At 40.6% G+C, this 24,120-nt stretch overlaps 1 protein-coding gene across 9 annotated transcripts in view; it reads left to right on the plus strand.

Annotated features, from left to right (window-relative positions):
* Positions 1–24,120, plus strand: part of LOC148852128 (uncharacterized) — a 76,394-nt gene that overhangs the window by 35,180 nt on the left and 17,094 nt on the right. For 5 of the 9 annotated variants that reach the window (XM_088946667.1, XM_088946668.1, XM_088946670.1 and 2 more), the window contains one exon: positions 6,480–6,581. The exons of 1 other annotated variant lie outside the window; for it this stretch is intronic. In XM_088946667.1, the coding sequence (XP_088802793.1) occupies positions 6,480–6,581 (102 nt within the window). Of the gene's footprint in view, positions 1–4,640; positions 4,677–6,479; positions 6,582–24,120 lie in introns of all 9 variants that reach the window. 3 more of the 9 variants (XM_088946669.1, XM_088946665.1, XM_088946666.1) reach the window with 1 other exon arrangement.

Genomic DNA, 24,120 nt, shown 5'->3' on the forward strand with positions numbered 1-24,120 from the left:
ATTTACTTTAAAATTGGCTTGGTCTTTTTATAGGACTACTCATCCTTCTGTGAACTGGTCCAAGGTGGTGTGGAATGCTCTAGTGCTAACCAAGATAAGCTTCTTTATCTAGAAAATTATGGTAGGGAAGGTTGGTGTGGATGCTGATATTAAAGAGCTGGGAATTCCCCTAGCTTCCAGATGTTGTTGTGACCCTTCAGAAGAAGTCATCATTCATGTGTTGGTGCATGGCTGTTTAGCTCAAAGTGTGGTTCTTCTTCAGCAGAATCCTCTCCATCTCAATGAAGTAGACGTGGTGCTAGGCATTCAATGGTTAAGACAGCTAGGACCCGTGGTCTGTGATTAGGCCCGTCTCACCATGGACTTCACATCAGAAAACTCTACAGTCCATCTACAAGGGAAAACATGCAAGGGCCCAAGGCCCATCAGTCTTGCAACACTAACAAAGCAAAGAGGAGATCCAGATCAGCCCATATTCATGCACATGGACTCAAAATTTCCTACTTAGATCCGCAATCAAATTTTCCTACATTAGACCTTGAGGACAAGGTCGCTCTAAAGGAAGGGGGGATTGCCAAGATTGCTGGAACAGACCAACATAAGGCAGTTAATCAGTTTTACAAGAGGAACAGAAGGCGGTTAATCAGTTTTACAAGAGGAGGCCACATCAACACAACTAACCATCCACTTGTAACAACTGTAACAATCAAGACTGTAAAACTATAAGTAGTAGAGCAGAAAAGGAATAAGGGGATGATTCTTTCAGCATTAAACTCTCTCTCTCTCTCTCTCTCTCTCCTTCCAAGAATTTAGGAGGTTGGCCCCTCGAAGAGCCCTGAGTTAGGCAGGTTCCTAACAACATTCCTCATACTCTCCTCTCTAGACACAAGGGCATAGGCTTGATAAAGAGTTACCTAGCAATATCAAATTCATGGTTTAGTCCAACCAAGAACTCAAAGACCCTATTCTTCTCCACCAACTTTTGATAGGTTGTTGCATCCTTTGTACTCTCCCAAACCGCAGTCTCTCTAAGTGATCTATCTCCTTCAAAAGTGTTTTTAGTATGGAAAAATACATAGCGAGAGATTTATCTTCCTGTTTTGTTTTAATCACCCGATGCCTCAACTGATAGGCTCTAGTTACATTCTATTTCTAGGAATAAGTCTCAGTCATTCTATCCCAAATCTCTTTTGCAGTATTAGCCCACAAAAAAATTTTTCCAATGTGAGGTAACATAGAATAACACAGCCAAGACATTACCATATAATTATCCTGTACTCACTGGGAGGAATCTGTGTTAGGTTTCTTCTCCTCCCGAGTGATGTACACCAATTTCCCACGAGCACCAATAGCCATCTTAGTTGATTGTTCCCATTCTAAATAATTTGTACCATCTAATTTTACTGTGGTAATGATCCTAGACCCAAAAGAGTCATTGATACTTCCTCCACCCAGACCCAAGTCATTATTGGACTTCTACTAAGTACTCCAATCCTCCATTTCAACTTCAATCAGGTCAAAAATAAGGAATAATTAGTTCGAAGGCCTCCAAAAACAGATCAATCTCACGGACAAGGGTAGGACTTTCTAGATGAAGAAAACCTATCCGAAGAGAAATCTCTCTCCTCCCACCTTCTCCCGCCAAAGAGAAAAGTGAATTGATCTCTTTAGAGGGCTCTGAAACTGACAAAAATTGAACCACCCCCTATAGAAAACATAGAGAAGTCTAGAAAAGTCTGTTCGCCCAATATCAGGTCAAAATTGAATAGTCCAACTTAACCAAGACTCTTCCTCGCACTCTAGTTCTTTCTGATTTTTATGCCAAAATACAAATCACTCTCTTGATGATTGAAACCCACCAAAAAATCCAAGAACTGGACAGTCTTAGGTAGATTAGTTAGCCCTTTATCTCTTCATACAATTGACCGATCTTGGACTGCATGGAAGAACTCCAAGAAATCCTAGTCTTGCTTTGGTACCAAGTAGAAATTTGCTGAATCAAAAGCCTACAAAAGGAAGAGAAAGAAGAGAAGTTTCTTGTGGAAGAAGAGAAAGAGAAGAGAAGAGATTGAGAAAGAAAGAGAGAGCTTCTTAGATCCGGCCGCCCTCTCCGTTGCTATTTATACTTTAATTAAAATAATGGTACAATTACTACTATGCCCTTGTAGGGCGGCTAACACATAAAACTGTATAAGAAGCTAAAAAGCACTACTCCAAAGGGTACCTACCAATAAGAGTATTGTGGTCCCCACTTGCTATCTAAACAAATAATAAACAAAAACAACTAATAAATCTCCACAAATCTGCACAAAAACCTCAACAAATATGAACATAAATAAGCTGATTATAGAAGGTGAGCTGGTAGTGGAATGGCTGCAAAAGGAAGAAATTCAAGTGACTGACAGAAAATATGGATGTGAGACTTAGTTGGGTTAAAAGAATTTCTAATGCTTTTTGTGAAGGGATAGGAAATCCATCACATGGACGCCCAAGATTGTGGAATAAAGGGGGCGAATTTCAAAAATTTTTCTCTCCCTTCAACTGGGAATTGAATTCCTTATTTAGAAAATCATATTTTCAAGGATCATTCTTGAATCATAAACTGAACCAGATCTGAACCAAAAGAAGGAGAGAGAGATAATACCTGATACAGAGAAACAATATCTCTCAATGGAGGTGTTCACGCCCAAGGTAGGATCCAAAATCTGCTCCCACTGAAGATGGTGCAGTGCAGGGTGGAGCAGAATCAACAGTGTTCTTCCCAAGAACTTGATCCTTCCAAAGAATCACCTGGACGGCTTGTGAATACAACTCCTACCAATCTTTTCTCCAAAAGATTGGAATCAAGATCCAATCTTGATTTCTCCCAAGGAATGGAGATCGAACTGCTATAGGCGGCGGCTGCAGGAAGGTGGCGGCTAGAGAGTATTTGCAGGGTGCAGAATTCTCTCTTCTGTGATTTCAGCTCTGAAGACAAGACAGTTGGTTGTCTGTTGTGATGTGTCTAAAGGCTGCCGCCCCCCTCTTCCTTTTATAGACTTAAAGGGATCAACTCCTAATCCCATTAGGAGTTGCTAACCCAAATCACATCTGGATTAGAAGTCCCTTTAAAATAAAGGATAATCCTTATCTTATCTGTAGATTAGATCAGCCAGCTCCTGATCTAATTAGGAACTTTCCAAATCTAAATCTCATTTAGATCTTGGACTCTCTAAGTGGATAGGGTGTGGGCCCAATCCTATCAGCTGATCTTATCTCAAAATTCGCCCCTTAAAGACTAATCAAATTAGCCCAGTTCGAAATGGGCTTAAGGCCCATTTAGGGTTATGTATTCATTAAGCCTTCCAAACTGCTACCCAGTTGGGCTTCCTTGTATGGCATGGGACCCAAACATTGATCTACACATCAGCCACATGGGTTCAGCCCAGCCTTTGTTACAAGGCCTGGCCGAATACACTGTTATGGATAGTGCACCCCCTGAAACTCATCAGATGGGCTCTATGGGCCCAACACTTACCCTAAGTGGTCCCTGGGCTAAGCCACCTTGTAACACCCAGGGACTGTGGGCAGATGCAAGATTAGCCCATCAGGTATTATCCTCAGTGGTCTTACACTTAACCTATCAGCCCATAATGATCATACATTGCCCGACAAGAGAGAACCTCTCCCTCAGCTGCAAGGAACAATGTTGCACTCTCTCAAGTATGGATCCCGGGAATTAAAACCTTTTGCAAATCATTTCGAAACCATAATATATATACTTTTATATAAAATATATTTTGCAAAAACAAATTTCAACCATTGAAATCGGCTGCCGGTAGTCTTTGTTTCCATCAGTGAGAGTGCATCCTCGATCATTACCTTTGTCTGACAAAGGGGCTGATCCTGTCACTATGATCATCCACTCAGATGAATTCTCAGACTGTTCCAACATACCCAGGTTTTGACCCCCGCTAAGGATCTCACTGATTGGTACATCAAAGACAGCCCAATCCGACACTTAGTGCAGTATCATAATCACGTCTAGGGGTCGGGTGTAACTTTCCAGTTTTGCCCATCAATCTCCAAGGTCCAGGGCAATACTGGAAATCTAGTCTTGTTCAAAGATTCAATTAATCCTACACTGTATGTGCCTAGGGTTTCACCCTGGTAGCTGAGACAAGCCACCCCAACCGACTTGGTGGCACCACAGTGCCAGCCTTGTCAGGATAGGTCTCCCCAGACCAACCCACTGGCTGTGAACATTCTAAACTAACACGAGTCTCATTAAGTGTTCAGTTTAAGGGTATTACACAGAAACATACCAAGGGAACATGAATCAAATATGCACTTTTATTCATTTACAATAAACTCATAAAGTACATCATTTTGATTGAAGCTAAGGGCATACAAAACTGTCTAACATTTTGTTGATGTTCTAGCAAAGAAATGGTGGGAAGAAGACAGCTATGTTGGGCTCAATTGTAGTTTTCAAGTTTTTCTTGAGGAGAATTAAGAAAGTTTACATATACTCTTTTTTGTATCTATTCTGCCTTTTTAGTCATTAATGGAATTTGCTGTTATTGATAAAAAAATGAATGTTGGAAGTTAAGTTTTGAGCTTTTTATTTATTTATTTATTTATTTTTTAATTTCTTGAAGGTGGCCTGGATAAGATCTTTGGATCTACCTCATTTGGTAATTAGATTCCTGGTTCTTTTTCTCCTTTTTTGTATGGGTGGGGTTGGGATGTGGGAAGGAATAAGCTTTTATATCCCACCTTATTGGTTGTTTTTTAATTAAGTCATAGGGAGGTTCATGTTAGACACCAAAAACCTTCATTATGTTGTATTTAAGTGATTCCATCTATTTACAGGACCTTTTGGTCTTGGTATGCAAGAGAACTTATTCTGAAAAGGTACTATGTTGGTCATGCTTGTGGAATAGGTGACTAGTGATATGTAAATACTAAATAGTAAATACCAACGGCAAAATGGAGCTGTTAGCCCATTGATACTGAAAATTAGTTTGACCAATGTTCCTAAATTACTTCGGGATGAAACTGAGAAGAAAAGGGAAAAAAAAAAGAAAAGACTCCGAACAAGATCTGTCCTTGGTGAGTCGAAACAATTAAAGAAAGAAAACGGAATTGAGAAAGAGAGCGAGTGCAGAAACTAGAGGAGAATAATCCTCTTATTGGAAGAAAATCATTGTCCCAATTGGCCGGGTTTATTTATATACTTCACTTAAATAAAGAAGCAAGGTTGCATGAATATTCCTGTTTATAAAATGGAGTTTCCCAAACTGCCACGTGTATGTTGTAATAGTAAATAGAGCTTAATATCCCTTAGACAAACTAGTTCTAGGTGTTAATAAGAGTAGATACTACTCTCAATGCACTTAGTATGAATTATTTGCACTTTTTCTCTACTCAAAATATGCTTATTTCTTCTTTCCACAGGCTCCAGCAGCCTGTCAAAAAACCAAAAATGAAAAAGGTGCATCCTTGTATGTCCAGATCTCTCGTCAGCCAACCCCAGAAGTCAAGTGGAGCTTTCTGGCATACAACACTTCACACCCTGATTCAGTTTTTAGAATTGGGGTGCTCTATGGTGCTCTACCACAAGGGTCTTGTCTAGAGTTGCATTCCAAAACAAGAAGCTGCCTTGCTAGAATTGGGGTGTCCCAGAAAAGCTGAGATGGAAAAGCAGCCAAAGAGGACACATTAAGGCTCAGTTTTGAAAGAGTACAAATACAAATATGTACAATACAAATACCTACAAGATAATAAAAAATACAAGGCATTGCACTCTACATATTTGTATTCGTACTCCTTCCAAACTGAGCCTAAGGGATTGGAAGGAATGACCACTGAAAGTCAACCTTAGGAATCAACATCAATCATCCATTGATTGGCTGATGCCAACCATGTAGATAGGAGACAAGCAAGGCAATTACCTCCCATTTGATTAAAATTTATCAAAGTTTGGAGCCGCATACCTTGTTACCTGAGGTCCAACTATCACTGTAACAAGGCTACTCACATTTTTCAAATTTACTTATGCCAGAAACTGATTTATGTGTCAGGATTCCGGAATCTATTATCACTTCTATGGATAACCTTGTGTCAATGTTGAATACCAACATAACCAATGCATTTTTTTCCTGCTAGCCATACCATTTTATACCATAAGAATGCCCCTTTTCTTCCCTTCTGAAAAACCTGAGAAGGTCTTTTCTTTGGAATCTTTTCCATGAAACCTGGTTCTAGCTCTGAGCTCACATTCTTAATCCTCACTTTTACTTTTCTGATGGCATAAGTGATTTGCTATTTTTTGTTGTTGTCTAATTTTCCATTCTCCATTGCATTGAGTACTATTCATATGTAATCCATTTATGTGCATATCTTTTATAGTTTATTCTTTTATTCGTGGCTGTTTTTAATTATTTCTTTTCATACTATTCCGAAATTCTATGCATGCTTGATTTTTTTCCCTCCAGATATTAAGGTTGTCAGATTTGGAGAAACTATTGAGGCCAGAACAGTACATTTCTCATCGCTACTATGTTTGGTCCACCCATATGATCTTCTTGAGTCAAAGGGTATTTCATTCTTCCTGTCACCAGCTTTTTTGAATCTTAAGAACTTTGTTAGATGATGTAGTTTCCTCTTCCTTAATTTTTTTGTAAATAGTTGGCTGTAACAAATGGTAATTAGATCTGTTTTAGTAAGAAAAAACAGCAAGAAAACAGGAGAGAAAGAGAGAGAAATCAGAAGGGAAGAAGACAAAAAAGAATGACAAAAGGGGTGCAGAATCAGACCCAAAGATTGCTATTTATATTAGACATGATAGAGTTGGCAGCATGAGGGTAGTTTGGCCTTTTTGTCATGTAATTAGAGGTGAACTGTCTATTTTGTCTTTGTTTAAGTTGTATGTCCCATACTTAATGAGGGACATAATTGTCTTTGTATTTCAATGCATAAACTATAAATAAAAGGTTGGTTGGGTGAGAGAGTGAGATCTTTTTCTCTCTGGCCGATCTCTCTATTTCTCTCTTCTCTTCTTTCTCTTCTTCTCCTTCTCTCTTTCTTTCTTATTTCAGACCTAGAACTGAACCAGTGTTGATTGAACCATTAACATGGTATCAGTGCAATGGAAATCAGTTTTTTTTTTTTTTTTTCTCTTTGCATCGCCATATCAGATCTGAGTTTTTTGAGATATCTCATCAACCAGTTGGAAGATCGATAAGAGGCTAAAAAGGGTTGGTCGTTTTTCCTTCTAGGAGGTAATCATGCCTCCAGTATCGTGGTGGTGTTTGTTTCAGTAGTATGCTAGAAACCTTCTACTCGATGACTCGAAGAGGGCTGGTTCGTAGACAGGTGTGAGCAGGACTTCATAATTGGACTATATAACATGGTGTTTTCTCCCCCTTTCAGACTGGATTTCAATTGTTTGGCAGTTTTGATTGGTAGATATGTGTAAGGACTGTTCTTTACAATAGGGTTTTGATGCTGAACCTTACGACAGTGAGTGCTTCAGAAATAGTTAATTATTTGTGGTGTAGTGAGTGCTGAATAGTGAAGGGTGCTCTTGGTGATTGAAGTTTTTATTTATTTATTTTTAACAATGGAAACGATTAGAGAGGGTAGTGATAATAAATCTGGTGTTATGATTTCCCCCCATTACCTAAATGTACTGATTGCATCTATCAAATTAAATGGTGAGAATCATGTGCCATGGGCTAAGTTAGTGGAAGTGTTTCTGAGAGTCAAGGAGGTAAAATATGTGGAGGAGGAGAAACCCTCGTCTGAATCTTAGGGGTACAGTGAGTGGGAACAAGAGGATGCACAAATTTTGACTTGGTTGTAGAATAATACAGGGCTGCAACTTGGGCCGGGTTGGCCCAAACCCAAATTGAAAAAGTCGGGCTCGGTTGGGCCGGGTTGATGATCAGGTTAGGGTTAGGGTTGACCCCTCGGGCAACCCAACCCAACCCAACCCGAACCTGACCCCTATAGTACTAGACTACTAGTCTACTAGTCTACAACTCTACTACATGTCATATATATATATAATTATATATATAACATACATTGATTTGTTTAGATGCATGATAGTTGTATAGCCCCCCTACAATACTAGCGTGCCTTTCTTTAAGTTAATCACATCCTAATCAAGTAATAAAAAAAACTAAAACCCTAATAACCTTTTGTGTTTTTTGAAAATTTTATTCTTCTACTCTCCTCTTTGCTGCCCATCTACAGTGGTCGACTGCTCTCCTCTCTCTTATTTGGCTATTTGCCGCCCATCTACAAAGTATAGACTACAGAAGTACAGAGTCTACACTATAGTGGTCTACCATCTAAAGTGTTCTACTCTCTCCTGTTTTCCGCCCAGACGCTCATCACCCATAGCTGATAGCTTGCTGCTGCATAACTGCAAGTGTTAAATCTCATTATTTTTTTTTGATTTCTTCCTTTTCTTTCATGTTAGATCAAATGGTGTTTTTAACTTTTTATTGGTATGTACAATAAAAATATTAAAGCACAGTAGATATTTTTAGTTTTTTACCAATATGAACAGATATGGATAAGCCATTCACCTGTTCGTCACTCACAACTCACGCCTGATGGCACACCATTAATTATTTTTTGTCTCAAATGGTGTTTTTTAGTTTTTTACTAATCTAAACATTCACCTATGTTCGTCACTCAACACTGACACAGTCACATACTATTTCAGATTTTTGGGTTAGGTTTCTTGTTCTAGGATGATTAGAATAGGGCAGTAGGGCCTGTTATTTTACTATTTGTGTAATTGTTACTCTATTAGTGATACCTTAACAAGTTAACATAAATCCAGGGCGGAGCTTGCTAAGTTTCTACTTTCTAGTTGCTATACTATTTAATTGTTTAATTGTTCATTGGGTTTGCCGAATTCTTAACTTTTTCTTATTTTAAAATCTAACAAAAAAGTAAACAATAGTCTGACTTCATCTTTGTTTTTATTCTAAATCAAGGCTGTATTATTTTAGAATTGGTGTAATTCTTTTATCCTTTATTTTTTTTCTATAAAGAACTCAGAAATCATAATACACTTATTTAAGGAGTTAAACTGTTAAAGTATTCTCTTTCAAAAAAAAAAGCTATTTAAGTATTCTTTCTTTTCGGCAGTCCAACAAAATAATTGTTTTTAAAACAAAAAAAAAAAAATTCAAATGATATCGGCCATTGCCACATTAAAAACTTGAAACAAGTTCCTTCCAATGGATAACTACCTTTTGACATGGACTTGTCTTTTCCTTTTGTCTTGTAATTTTTATGTATGACCTATCAAATGTATTCAAATTATTTGCTTGATCCTATGAGTTGTTATTAGTGATTTTATTTCCATAGTTTTATGTTTCTTTATTGTTGATTTCATGAATTTATATTTTTGAGAAAATTTCTGTCATAAGTCATAGCTCATGATAATCAAATATGTTGGTTCGGCTGTCTTAATTTGTATGTTTATCTTTGTTGGGTCTTAAGTCATTAGTTATTGGGCCTTAGTTACTGGGCCTAATCTTATTTAGTGTTTATTTTGACTAGGTGTCCCATCACTAATCAGGGGCATTCTTGTCTATTTATGTAACATTATGTAATGTTCTTATATATAATAGATTAGGGCTGGCTGAGGACTATTCTGCCGCCCATCTCATATCTTCTTCTTCTTCTTCCTCTTCTTCTCTCATTCGAGAGCCCTATTTCAGCAAACATGGTATCAGAGCACTAATCTTTCGACTGGTTACAGTAGCCGCCTCTTCTTCTACTCGCAGTTAACTTTCTCATCTTTTTTTTTGGTTGCTGCAAAGAAACCCTAGGGTTGGTCGTAGAACACAGCTAGACCTACATCTAGGGTTTCCCTTGGTTGTAGGGCCCAAGGGGAGTTAGACCCAGAGGCTGATGCCCCAATAGACGCAGTACAACAGACTGTAGCCATTTGGCTAAGATAGATCTGTGTTGAACAGATCTAGGCGGAAGGACTAATCTCAGCAGTCCTAGAACTGTTCGTGGGTGAGGTTATAACCTGCGATAGTAGTGCTTAGCACACAGTAGAAGCCAACACAACAAGTTGCAGGCTGCGCCAGCAGTGATTAGAACACAGCAGAAGGTAGCACAACAGAGTATAATCTGTGACAATAGTAATTAGGGCACAGTGTGCAGTGTAGTACTCAGTGTTTCAGCTTTGTGTCAGGTTCTCAGGACTGAGTTTACAGTGCAGCAAGTTCCGTAAGTGTGAAACAATTCACTATATATTGCGTTTACAGTCTTGACATTTACGAGTAAATGAAGATGTCTTCCATATCCAGGGAAGTGTCTTCTAGAGATGTTAGGGCTCGTGGGAGGTCTCCTAATCTGGAGAATCCAAATCTGCACAGCTTACAAATCACAAGTGTGTTGTTGGATGAGTACAACTTCAGAGAATGGTCTGTCTCAGCCATGCTTTTCATCACATCCTGGGAACTCACTGGTTACTTGGACGGGCAGAAGAAGGAACCAGAAGTGGGGAGTGCTGAATATGCAGCTTGGCGCAAGGAGAATGCTACAGTTATGTCTTGGCTACTTGCCTCAATGGCTCCAAGAGTAGCTAGGACTATTCAACATTTCTCCACGGCTGCCAAGATATGGGAAAAAGTTTCTAAAACCTATGGGCAGAAAAAGAATAATGCCAGAATTTACAGACTGAATCAAGACATTGCTGCCTTGAGGCAAGGAGATACGAGTGTTGCAACATATTTTGCTACACTAGAAGGACTATGGGAAGAGTTAGATCACCACCTTATTATTGATTGGAAGAGTGCCAGAGACAAGGAAAAGCATGACAAACAAGTTGAAGAGGGTAGAGCATTTAAGTTTCTGGCTGGCCTAGATCCTATGTATGAGAGCATAAGGTCCCAAATTCTGGGAAGGGATGAAATGCCAGACTTACATCATGTTTACTACCTTGTGAGAAATGAAGAGGTGAGAAGAAAAGAGATGCAGGTTGATACTCAAACAAAACTAGCTAAACAGTCTGTGGAACATTTGGCCCTAATCTCTACAAATCAAAGGGGAAACAGGCACTCTGACAAGAGACATATGAAGTGCACCCTCTGTGGAGCGGAAAGGCATGTGAAAGAGACCTATTGGGTTCTCCATCCGCATCTAAAGCCAGCTGCATTGAGGAAAGATAAGAAGCATCTGAAGGGTCAATCTGCAAGTGTGAATCTGGCAACGGGTCAAAGTGATGATGGTTCAAAACACTCATCTATAGTTACTTCCTCTTCCATGGGACAGACTACTAATTCCCCTCGAACCGGATCCTTGGGTTTTACTGCCGATGAGGTAGAGGTACTTAGCCGGGCCCTAGCCCGTCTAAGGACCAATTCTCTTCCATCCTCCTCCCTTGCCAGATCAGGTATTGTCTCTGCCTTTAGTGCAACTAGTACTATTGATCCTGCCTCTTGGATTATTGATTTTGGTGCAACTGACCACATGACACACATGTCTTCTCTATTTTCTTCCTATCATTTAATGTCTGGCCAAGATAAAATGAGGGCTACTGATGGTTCTCTCTCTACCATCTCTGGGAAAGGAGTGGTTGACCTAAGCAAGGACCTCTCACTCAAATCTGTCTTGCATGTTCCCAATCTTTCTTCAAATCTCTTATTTATTTCAAAGCTTACCAAAAATTTGAATTGTAGCATAACCTTTTTTCCTACTCATTGTGTCTTTCAGGACAGATTGACGAAGAGAACGATTGGGAGCGATCATGAGTGTGGAGGTCTCTACTACCTTGATGCAGACATCAGTTCGGCCTTGCAAACATCTGCTACTTGTAGTCAGTCCAATGTGGAGTCAATAGCTAGGTTACATCTGTGGCATGCTAGGCTAGGTCATTTACCTTTTTCATCATTGGAAGTGTTGTTTCCAGAATTATTCAAAGGTGTTTCAAGTCAAGAGTTAGTTTGTGAAGTCTGTCAACTATCAAAGCAATGTAGAACTTTTTATTCAACTTCGAGTAATGAAATTCGAGCTTCTTTTGACTTAGTCCACTCTGATGTTTGGGGCCCCTCTCCCATTGATTCTGTTGATGGCTTTCGATACTTTATCAATTTCATTGATCATTATTCTCGATGCACATGGATTTACTTATTAAAAGCACGAGAAGAAGTGCCGCGGGTAACCATGACATTTTGCAAAATGATTGAAACACAATTTGGTACGAAGGTCAAACAATTCAGGTCAGATAATGCTGCAGAATACTTTGAAAGGTCCTTGAATCTGTTTATGGAGGATGCTGGAACGATTCATCAGTCGTCTTGTGCTAGTACCCCCCAACAGAATGGGGTTGCTGAGCGCAAGAATAGGCACCTATTGGAGACTGCTCGAGCCTTACTATTTCAGCACAAAGTTCCAAAAAACTATTGGTCTCAAGCAATCCTTACTGCATCATATCTGATAAATCGAATGCCATCCAAGGTATTGGGGATGAAAACTCCTTTCTCTGTTCTTTGCCCTCATCTTCCTGACTTTTCTCTTCCACCGAGAGTCTTTGGTTGTGTATGCTTTATACATGTCAAGGATCCGAAGAAGACCAAATTGGATCCTAGGGCTACAAAGGGAATCTTTTTGGGGTACTCCTCTACTCAGAAGGGATACAAGTGTTATAATCCAGTCACCAAGAAAAAATATGTCACAAAGGATATGGTATTCTTTGAGTCTCAATCCTATTTTCATTCTTCCCAGAATCCTCTTTAGGGGGAGACTAGTGGGATGGAAGAGGATTCTTCTGTTCCTCCATTCTTTGTACCTCTCTCTACCTCAGGCCTTCCATCTTCTCCTCTTGATCCACCTAGTTGTGGTATCCCGGGTGAATCTAGTGAGGCTCCCATTGTACCAGCTACTACTAGTGATGTTGCAAATATTACTGAAGACTCCAGTAGGCTGCAAAGAGATATCAGAATCACCTACAACAGAAGGAAGAAGGGTCCTCTAACTCATGACAGCAACCAATTGGATTCGGATCAACCTTTCTCTGAAACTCAAGGTAATCTTATCAGTTCCTCTGACTTGGATCTTCCTATTGCCCTTCGTAAGTCTACTCGTTCGTGTACCATCAGACACCCCATTGCTGATTTTGTGTCTTACTCACATTTGTCTCCTCATTATTGTTCTTTTGTGTCTGCTCTCTCTTCTGTGCATGTTCCTACCAGGTATTCTGAGGTAGTATCTGACCCAAAATGGAGAGGCTATGGACGAAGAAATGAAGGCCTTAATGAAAGCAAGGACTTGGGAATTAGTGTATCTACCAGAAGGGAAAGGCACTGTTGGATGCAAGTGGGTGTTCACTGTGAAGCATAGGGAGGATGGGTCCATTGAGAGGAACAAGGCTAGATTCGTAGCAAAAGGGTTTACTCAAAAAGAAGGGATTGACTACAAAGAAACCTTTGCTCCGGTGACAAAACTCAGCACAATCCGAGTTCTATTATCATTAGCTGCAAATTTCTCATGGGAGCTACATCAGTTGGACGTGAAGAATGCTTTCTTGAATGGCGACTTGCATGAAGAGGTGTTCATGGATCCTCCACCAGGTTATGGTTTTGGCAAGAAGGTATGTAGACTGAGAAAAGCCCTATACGGCCTTAAGCAGTCCCCTCGAGCTTGGTTTGAGAAGCTATGTGGGGTCATGAAGAAAGGGGGTTACACTCAAAGTGGGGCAGATCATACCCTATTCATAAGAGAAATGGAAAACTTACGACACTTATTGTCTATGTGGATGATATGGTAATTACAGGGGATAATCAGGAAGAGATTAAAAGACTAAAGGAGGTTTTGGTTGCTGAGTTTGAGATCAAAGACCTGGGCCAACTGAGATACTTTCTTGGGATTGAAGTTGCAAGGTCCAAAGAGGGCATCTATATATGTCAGCGGAAATACATCCTTGATCTTCTTCAAGAGACAGGCATGATGGGATGTAGGCTAGCAGATACTCCAATAGAACAAAATCATGGTCTACAGGAGTCAGTAGGAGAGGAATACCTTGATAAGGAAAGATACCAAAAGCTGGTAGGGAAGTTGATTTACCTGTCCCTCACTCGCCCTGACATTGCTTATGCTGTGCATGTTGTCAGTCAGTTCATGCACACTCCTAAAATCCCTCACATGAAAGCTGTGGAAAGGATCCTCAAATATTTGAAGTCTTGCCCGGGGAAAGGGATTATGTTCAGGAAAAACAGTAAAATTGAAGTTGAAGGATATACTGATGCAGATTGGGCTGGCTCTGTTGGGGACAGGAAATCTACTTCTGGGTACTGCACCTTTGTTGGGGGAAATTTAGTTACATGGAGGAGTAAAAAACAGAATGTGGTTGCTAGATCTAGTGCAGAGGCCGAATACCGAGCTATGGCTCATGGTGTTGTTGAAATTTTATGGCTTAAGATCCTGCTTGGTGAACTTGGAATAAAGATTGAGTGTCCTCTCAGGTTGAATTGTGACAACAAGGCTGCCATCAACATTGCAAATAACCCAGTGCAACATGATAGAATGAAACATATTGAGATAGACCGTCACTTTGTTAGAGAAAGAGTTGTCTCAGAAGAACTCTGCATTCCTTATACTCCCTCCGAGATGCAGATTGCAGATGTTCTGACTAAAGGGCTAGCTACAGTGAAATTCGTGGACTTACTTGGCAAGCTAAACATGATTGACATCCATGCTTAGCTTGAGGGGGAGTGTTGGTTCGGCTGTCTTAATTTGTATGTTTATCTTTGTTGGGTCTTAAGTCATTAGTTATTGGGCCTTAGTTACTGGGCCTAATCTTATTTAGTGTTTATTTTGACTAGGTGTCCCATTACTAATCAGGGGCATTCTTGTCTATTTATGTAACATTATGTAATGTTCTTATATATAATAGATTAGGGCTGGCTGAGGACTATTCTGCCGCCCATCTCATATCTTCTTCTTCTTCTTCCTCTTCTTCTCTCATTCGATAGTCCTATTTCAGCAAACAAAATACTTATTTTTCTACCAGATTTTAAGGGATGGGAAGAAGGTTGGGTTGGGCCCAACCCGAGCCTAACCCAACCCAAAGTTGACATTGGGTTGGGCCGGGTTGGGTTAGGGTTTAAGGAATTAGTTAGGGTTAGGGTTGGGTAGGTCAGGTTGAAGGTCGGGTTGGGTTAGGGTTAGGGTTGGGGATTTAGAATGTAGGGTTGGGCTAGGGTTGGCCTCAACCCGACCTAACCCGACCTGACTTGAAGCCCTCCCAGCCCAAATCGACTTGGTTGTATCTATTCCATGGAGCCCAAAATTAGTGTGAATTTTATGTTCTTAGATGCAACCAAGTCGGTTTGGGACCATGCTAAGAAACTTTTTTCTGACCAAGGTAACACCACCTGAGTATACCAACTTTATCGGGAATACTTCAATTTGCAGCAAGGAAATTAGAGCCTAGAGGCATATTATGTTAGTATGAGAAACCTTCGGAATGAGCTTATTGTGTATCACCACTTGACCTCATATGTTAAAATTCAGCAACAACAATGGGAACTTCTTGATGTAACCAGGTTTTTAGTGGGATTGAAATCTGAATATGAACTTGTGAGGGCACAAATACTAGGAAAATCTACTCTTCCCTCTCTTGAAGAGTTGTTTGCCTGACTCCAAGGAATTTCTATTGGATCTTCGGAGAATTCTACCCTCTCTGATAGGTATGTTTTTGTGGTGGCAAGAGGGGGAGGGTTGTGGGAATAGAGGTGGTGGAGGTGGATGTGGAACCCTAGGGAATCGATGTGGTCCTATGTTTAATTGTACTGGTGGACGAGGTGGATGTTGAAATTCAAGGGGAGGTCATGGTAGAGGGCAGAGTAATGGTCCTAGGAGGTGCACATTGTGGGCTAGAGATATTGTCAACTTCTGTTATGACTTGCATGACCCACCCAATTACATGGGCCAATCATGCTGTGACTAGTGGTGGTGGTGCAGTTAGTAAGAACCAGCAGGCTGATTAGACACCTTCCACATCTACAGGTGCTTCTAGGAAGGAAATGGTGAGTGTCCCACATGATGAGTATGAAAAATTTCTTTAGGCTTCCTCTCAACAGAACACAACTCTTGCTCACTCAAGTATGGCTTGCTTGGCATCCAAGCTTTAACATTGGATATTGATTCTAGAGCCTATGATCATATGACTGAGACTCAAGGTGTGTTTTTTTCTTTCTCCTAGTCTTCCACATCACAAATAGTTACCCTAGCTAATGGTTTTACCTCTCTTATTTGTGGTGTTGGTAATGTTGACCTACATATTTATCTTTATCCTCTGTTTTATATGTATCCAAATTCCCATTTAACCTCATGCCTGCTAGTAGATTGACTAGATCTCTTAATTGTTTTATCACCTTTTACCTCTCTTCTTGTTTGCTTCAAGATCTCAAGACGAGGATGAAGATTGGTGGGGGAAAAGTTGGTGGATTGTATTATCTTGATGGTGGTGGTCTAAAAGTAGCACTTAGTCTTCCCTCACTCCTCTCTAGTGGCACTGTAGACTTAGCCATCCATTTCTCAAGGCTCTAAAGTTATTTGTTCCATCATTGAGTCATTTTTCTTCTTTGGATTGTGAGTTGTGTTAGTTTGGAAAACATCATAGAGCTTCCTTTAGTTATAGAGTTGATAGTTGGGTTTTGAGTCCTTGTTCTTTAGTTCCTTCAGATGTTTGAGGTCTAAGTAAAATCGTGTCGTACAATGGTTACAAGTATTTTATAATTTGTTAATGACTATTCAAGGATGATATGGCTTTATCATATGAAAGAAATAAGTGAATTGTTCTATATTTTCCAAAAATTTCATGCTGAAATTCATACTCACTTTCGTGTTCATGTTAAAATTCTCTATTTTGATAGTGTAAAAGAGCATTGTTCAACACCATTTCATCAATATTTAGAGCAACATGGTGTCATTCATCAAACTTCTTGTACTTACACACTGTAATAGAATGGCATGGTTGAACGAAAGAACCGACACTTACTTGAAACTACTTGGTCCATTATGCACAATATGAATGTTCCCAAGCGTTTTTGGAGTGACTTTGTACTTGCATCATGTTTTCTCATCAATTAGATGCCTATGTCTATCCTTGGAAGTTAGTTACACTAGAAGTTCAGGACTGTTATCAGTCTTGAACCCTAATGAATCTCAGGATCGAAGATAAGCAGAAAGAAAGAGGAGAGAAGAGAAAGAGGGAGAAGAAGCAGTAGAACACAAGGGTTGAAAGGAGGAGCAAAAGCTTCATGTTCTGCCGCCGCCACTTTAATTAATATTTATAGGTTATGCTCATTACATGGAAAGGATAGATCTGCCCTTAGTCTTTACATAACAAATAGAGTAAAACAAAGACTGAAATAAATAACTGAAACAACTAAATGACCAATAGCTAACCCTAGGCAGACTAGAGTATCTTCTACCCTACGAACACAGTGGGACCGTAGCTGTGGGGCCCACTTCAGTGTTCTCTACACTCCGCCTCAAGTTGGGAATAAATGTTTATCATTCCCAACTTGGATAGATCTGCCTCTAGCTTCTTCCGTGATACAACTTTAGTGAGGATATCTGCCAGTTGCATATTGGAGGTGATGTATGGGAGACATACTTCTTGTGATGAGACCCTCTCTCGTACAAAGTGTCGATCAACTTCAATATGTTTAGTCCTGTCATGCTGCACTGGGTTGTGTGCTATATTAATAGCCGCTTGATTATCACAATACAGCATCAGGGGCTTCTCATACTCAACACCCAACTCCTCAAGTAGTGATCTCAGCCAAAGAATTTCAGCCACTCCATTAGCCATTGACCTATACTCAGCTTCAGCACTGGATCAAGAGAAAACACTTTGTTTGTTACTCCGCCAAGAAACCAGGTTACCTCCCACAAGAGCACAATATCCAGAGGTAGACCTTCTGTCATCAACACTCCCAGCCCAATCGGCATCTGTATAGACTTCCACCTTCATGTGGTCATTGTTCTTGAACAGTATACCTCTACCCGGGCATCTCTTCAAATATGCTAGTATTCTTTCTGTTGCTAGAAGGTGTGTGGTTCTAGGAGAATGCATGTACTGACTGATAACACTAACGGCATAACTGATGTCTGGTCGGGTAAGGCATAGATATAGGAGCTTTCCCACTAATCGTTGGAACATAACTTTGTCTTCAAGCAGCTCCCCACTCTCTGCATTAATCCTGTGGTTCTGTTCAATAGGTGTATCTGCAGGTTTGACACCTAGCTTTCCAGTTTCAGCCAAGAGATCTAACACATATTTCCTCTGAGAGACAAAGATCCCCTGCTTAGATCTAGCAACCTCAATACCCAAAAAATACCGTAGTGTACCCAGATCTTTCACCTCAAACTCTTGATGAAGAAGCTGTTTGAGGGACTCAATCTCATGGTTGTCATTTCCTGTGACCACAATATCATCAACATAAACTGCAAGTAGTGTCAGTGACGACTCTACCCTCTTGATGAATAATGTATGATCTGACTGGACCTGTAGGAGGGAGATAGGCGATCATAGGACAAAAACTGGGAGATGCAGTGGGCTGTAGATGTGGTGCAATGCCGTTTTCCTTTACGGAGGGCAATGGGAAGGTCAAGGTCATCTGCAGAGGGTGAGGTAGCAACAATGGAAGGAGTCTCTGTGGGCCCTGGGATTGTAATATCTGGACTTGGAGCCGCAGAAGAGATTGTAGCTGGTTGGGACTGCTGATGACCAGGATCAATCTGCCTGCATCGCCTATGATAGACTCTCAACTCCCGATCCCTTTGACCACCCTCGCTACTACAACCCTCATCATCAACTGGAATAGGTAAGGGAACAGCCCCAAAGGTATTAACCCTGTCCTCACTGCACTCCTCCCCCTAAAGAAAAAGACCCAAATCTCCACGCTCACTACTCTCCCCTTGAGGAGAGACCCGAGAATAGTAGGGTGTCTCCTCAAAGAAAGTGACATCCATGGATACAAACTTCTTCCCGGAGATAGGATCATAACAACAATAACCCTTTTGAGTTTGTGCATAACCAAGAAAGATGCATTTGGAGGCCTTGGATTGAAACTTGGAGTGATTGGGACCAAGAAGCTGAACAAAACAGGTACAACCAAATGTCTTGAGGGGAATAGTGAACAACTCCTCATTGGGGTATAGAAGGGAAAAAGGAGGTTTCATATCAAGAACCCGAGAAGGAATCTGATTAATAAGATATACCGCCGTAAGGATAGCATCACCCCAGAAGCGAATAGGGACATTGGAGGTAAACATAATACTTCTAGCCACCTCCAAGATGAGCCTATTCTTCCTCTCTGCAACCCCATTCTGCTGAGGTGTATGAGGACACGTGCTCTGGTGGATAACCCCATGATTAAGGAGGTACGATGCCAATGGCTTAGCAAAGTATTACTTTGCATTATCAGATATAAGTACTTTTATCCTGGCATCAAATTGTGTTAGGATCATTTGGTGGAAGTTTTGGGTCAGGACAGGCACCTCATCTCGTGATCGCATAAGATAAACCCATGAAAAACGGGTGTGGTCATCAACAAATAGCAAAAAATACCTGTACCCCCCCATAGAAGGAATGTGATATGGCCCCCAAACATCAGTATGCACAATATCAAAAGAACTATTACTCCTTTTATTACTCAATGAATAAGAGTTTCTACAATGTTTAGCCAACTCACAACTTTCACACTTCAACTGAGATAACTCAACAGACTCAAACAAAGTAGGAAACAGACTCTTCAAGGACCAAAAAGATAAATGACCCAATCGGTTATGCCACAACATAACCAGACTCACAACTTGAGAAACAAGTAACTTCTTATCCACTGACTCTTCCCGACGAGAACTCTCCCCGAGCAGATAGATCCCATTCGTCTCACAGCCAGTCCCAATCACCTTCTTCGTCTCCATGTCCTGAAAAACACATCGGTCAGGAAAGAAAGTTACTGAGCAGTTCAAATGTTTGGTAATGCTACTGACGGAAAGGAGGTTAGTATCCAGTTTAGGAACATGCAAGACAGAGGACAAGGATATAGTATCTGACAGTTTGATGTCACCCTTGCCAGAAATAGGGACAAGAGAGCCATCAGCTATAGATGCTTTATCCCTACCAGAAGATAAGTGATAAGTAGTAAACAGAGAGGGCAAGCTGGTCATATGGTCAGATGCACCTGAATCTATTACCCAACACGGTTCAGTAGTACCTGGAGCGGAGGCATGGTAGACTGAGGCTCGAGTACCTGAGTGTGCAAAGGCCGATGTAGCTGGAGCTGATGATGACTGCGGTAACTGAGCTGAACTGCCAACTTCCTTCTCCAATTGTATTAGAGTTGCCTGAACTGCAGCTAAGGTCTCTAATGGTGTGCCTCTCGTGCCAGATGAGGATGCTGAATCAGTAGTCGTAGCCACATGAGCATTACTCCTTTTATTTCTCAACTTTGCCGGGACCAAATATGGATGCAACTTCCAACATGTTTCTTTTGTGTGTTTAGGTTTCTTGCAATGCTCACACACCACATCCCTTTTATCTTCCTTCTTTCTGTCCCTCTCTGAATCACCCTCTATTTTGGGTTTGACAGCTACCAAGGCAGGTGTAAGCGGCTGAGGTTGCATCATGACTTTCCTCTTGGTCTCTTCACTGTGCACTAAGGAGTATGCCTGAGAGAGGGTCACACTATCTCTGGTCAAGATCTGTTGCCTCACAATATCGTATTCTGAATTCAGTCTTGCCAGAAACTCAAACACTCTGTTTGTCTCAATGTGCTTTCTATGTATCTGAGCATCTTTGGGACTCTCCCACTCAAGAGTCTCTAAGTGATCAATCTCATGCCACAGGGACTGCAAGTTAGAGAAATAGACTGACACCGGTTTCTCTCCTTCTTTAAGGGCATTCACCTCACATTTCAACTCATATGCTCTGGCAACATTAAGGGGTTGGGAGTAAGTCTCTTTCATCACATTCCATATCTCCTTGGCTGTCTTTGCCCATAAGTATTTTCGGCTGATATGGGGCCGCATTGGATTACAGAGCCATGTCATAACCAAGTAGTTTTCTTGGACCCACTTGGTATACGCAGGTTCTCCCTTGGAAGGTTCTGCTACATCTCCCAAGAGATACCCTACTTTGCCCCTTCCCCCAATAGCCATCATGGCTGATTGGGCCCATTCCAAGTAGTTTGATCCATCAAACTTTACGGTTGTAATCTGAAAACCTGTCTCAGAACCACCACCATAACTGCTGTTCCCAAAACTGCCTTCTGCCTGATTCTTAAGCTCCATTTCAGTCAAGAACCAGAAGTATCAAAGATTATGGTTAATACAGTCAAAACCAGCACTAGAAGTCCCAACAACAGTCACAAAATCAGTAGAGAACCAATCTGTACTCACGATAGATGTGCATGAAATATATATAAGACTGATCTGAAATCAATAACCACACACAACAGCAACAGTCCGAACTGTTTTCACCCCTTCAAAAGTGTTTGAAACCCCAAAAGAAGACTGAAACACAGTTTGAAGGGCAATCTGATATGCTGAAGCCAATTCGAGGTTTTAATCAGTCCTAAGAGCCTTACGGATAAGGTTTGTATTAGGGTTAATATGAAACCCTAAAACTGATCAATGTTGAGGAGAATTCTAGGGTTTGCCGCAGGAATAAGATCACAAGTTTCGGCCTAATACTAGGGTTTGCCGTAGGGATAGGACAAAACCCTAGAGAAACCCTAGAGAATAGAGAGATAAAACCCTAGAGTAGTTCGGCCACCCTTACTGGATAGGTCCAACCTATCTTTTCTGATGTTACTTCTCTCAGAAAGTAAAAAACTTACAGTAGAATGCAGTTCGCTGCCTACCAAGGTTACCCGAACCCTAGCCTTCTCTGATTCTTCCTGATCACCAACTTGCTACAACTGTGATACTTCTTCAAACAGCTGCTAATCCTCTGGAGATCTCCAAGAACCAGTCAACGAACTCTGCTTTCTCAGTCTTCCAGCCTTAGATGGTTCTCATGTGGTCGGCTGGACTAGACTCACATGAGAGAACTTAGCTCTGATACCAACTAGAAGTTCAGGACTGTTATCAGTCTTGAACCTTAATGAATCTCAGGATCGAAGATAAGCAGAAAGAAAGAGGAGAGAAGAGAAAGAGGGAGAAGAAGCAGTAGAACACAAGGGTTGAAAGGAGGAGCAAAAGCTTCATGTTCTGCCGCCGCCACTTTAATTAATATTTATAGGTTATGCTCATTACATGGAAAGGACAGATCTGCCCTTAGTCTTTACATAACAAATAGAGTAAAACAAAGACTGAAATAAATAACAACTGAAACAACTAAATGACCAATAGCTAACCCTAGGCAGACTAGAGTATCTTCTACCCTACGAACACAGTGGGACCGTAGCTATGGGGCCCACTTCAGTGTTCTCTACAGTTACCTTTCTCAATCTTGTTTCCTACTTAATCTCCTTTTCCCCTTACTCAGAATTTTCGGTTGTGTATGTTTTGTTCATAATTTAGGGCCTAAGTTGAACTATTTAGATGCACGTGCTATAAAATGCATCTTTCTTGTCTATTCCAGAACCCAAAAAGTGTATAAATGTTACAACCCCAGCTCCCATCATTCATTTGTATGTTCAAATGTCACTTTCTTTGAATCTATTCCCTTCCTTACAAGTTTGGATGATCCTCATCCTTCAACGTTCCCTCTTCCTGTTCTAGTTGAGGACCCCATTCCTATAGTTCCCATTGTGTCCAAGCCTTCATCTTCTCTAGTGCATGTTACTACTAAAAGGCCACCCATCACACAAGTGTATACTCACAGACGGGCATTGACACCTTATCCGGTCTATTCCTTGTCAATAGATCCAATAGTTGTGCCTCTTCCTTCTAATCTTGATCTTCCCATCAACAATTTATATTTCTTTTATCCTAAGTCTCCATTCTTAAGAATATCTAGGAAGCTATTACCTCCCTAGGGTGGCACTAAGCAATAAAAGAGGAACTGTCTGCACTGGCACACAATCACACGTGGGAGCTTACCACTCTTTGTTCTGGTAAGCATGTTGTCGGATATAAGTGGGTGTATACTGTGAAAATATCTACCAGATGGTAGTGTGGAAAAATTGAAGGCTGAGTTAGTGGCAAAAGGATACTATCAGTTGTATGGAGTTGACTACACAAAAACTTTTTCTCTAGTGACGAAGATTGGTTCTGTTCGAGTATTGATTTCTTTAGCAGCAATGTATCATTGGCCCTTCTTTCAGCTTGACATTAAAAATGCCTTCTTACATGGTTACCTTGAGGAAGTATATAACCACCGGGGTTTGTTACTTAGGGGGAGGGTGGTGAGGTTTGTAGACTTAGGAAGGCAATTTATGGGCTAAAACAGTCTCCACGTGCATGGTTTGGTAGGCTTAGTGTAGTAAAGAAGTTTGGTATGAAACAGTGCTAGGTATATCATTCTATGTTCAACTATGAATCGGAGGCTGGATTGATAGATTGAAGACTTTTCTGCATGATCACTTCCAAACAAAAGACCTTGCTGAAACAGTTTTTGGGAATAGAAGAAAGTATGTTCTTGACTTGCTAGAGGAGACATGACCGTTAGGTGTCAAACTAGTTGAAAGACCTATGGAAGCAAATGTCAAGTTAAGTATTGATGCAGGTGAAGAGTTTGAAGATCTTGAGAGGTACAAAAGGTTGGTAGATAAATTGAACTACCTAACTATCACTCAACCATACATATCATTTGTAGTGGATGTGGTGAGTCAGTTTATGAAGCATCCTTGGGTTCCACATTGGGGTGCAGTTCGAAGGATTTTTTCAGATATTTGGAGTTCCAGGTCATGGATTGCTATACAAGAATGGAGAAGCTCTTGAGATAGAGGAGTACGTAGATGTCAATTGGACTGTCTTAGTTTTTGATAGGAGACCCACTATAGGATATTGTACCTACCTTGGGGGAAATTTGGTGACTTGGAAGAGTAGGAAACGAACTATAGTAGCAAGAACTAGTGCCAAAGTTGAATATAGGGACATGGCACATACTACATGTGAACTATTATGGCTGAAAAA

The sequence above is a fragment of the Nelumbo lutea genome, chromosome 5, assembly GCF_056320005.1.
Source record: "Nelumbo lutea isolate HS-2025 chromosome 5, American lotus-T2T, whole genome shotgun sequence".
Taxonomy (NCBI): domain Eukaryota; kingdom Viridiplantae; phylum Streptophyta; class Magnoliopsida; order Proteales; family Nelumbonaceae; genus Nelumbo; species Nelumbo lutea.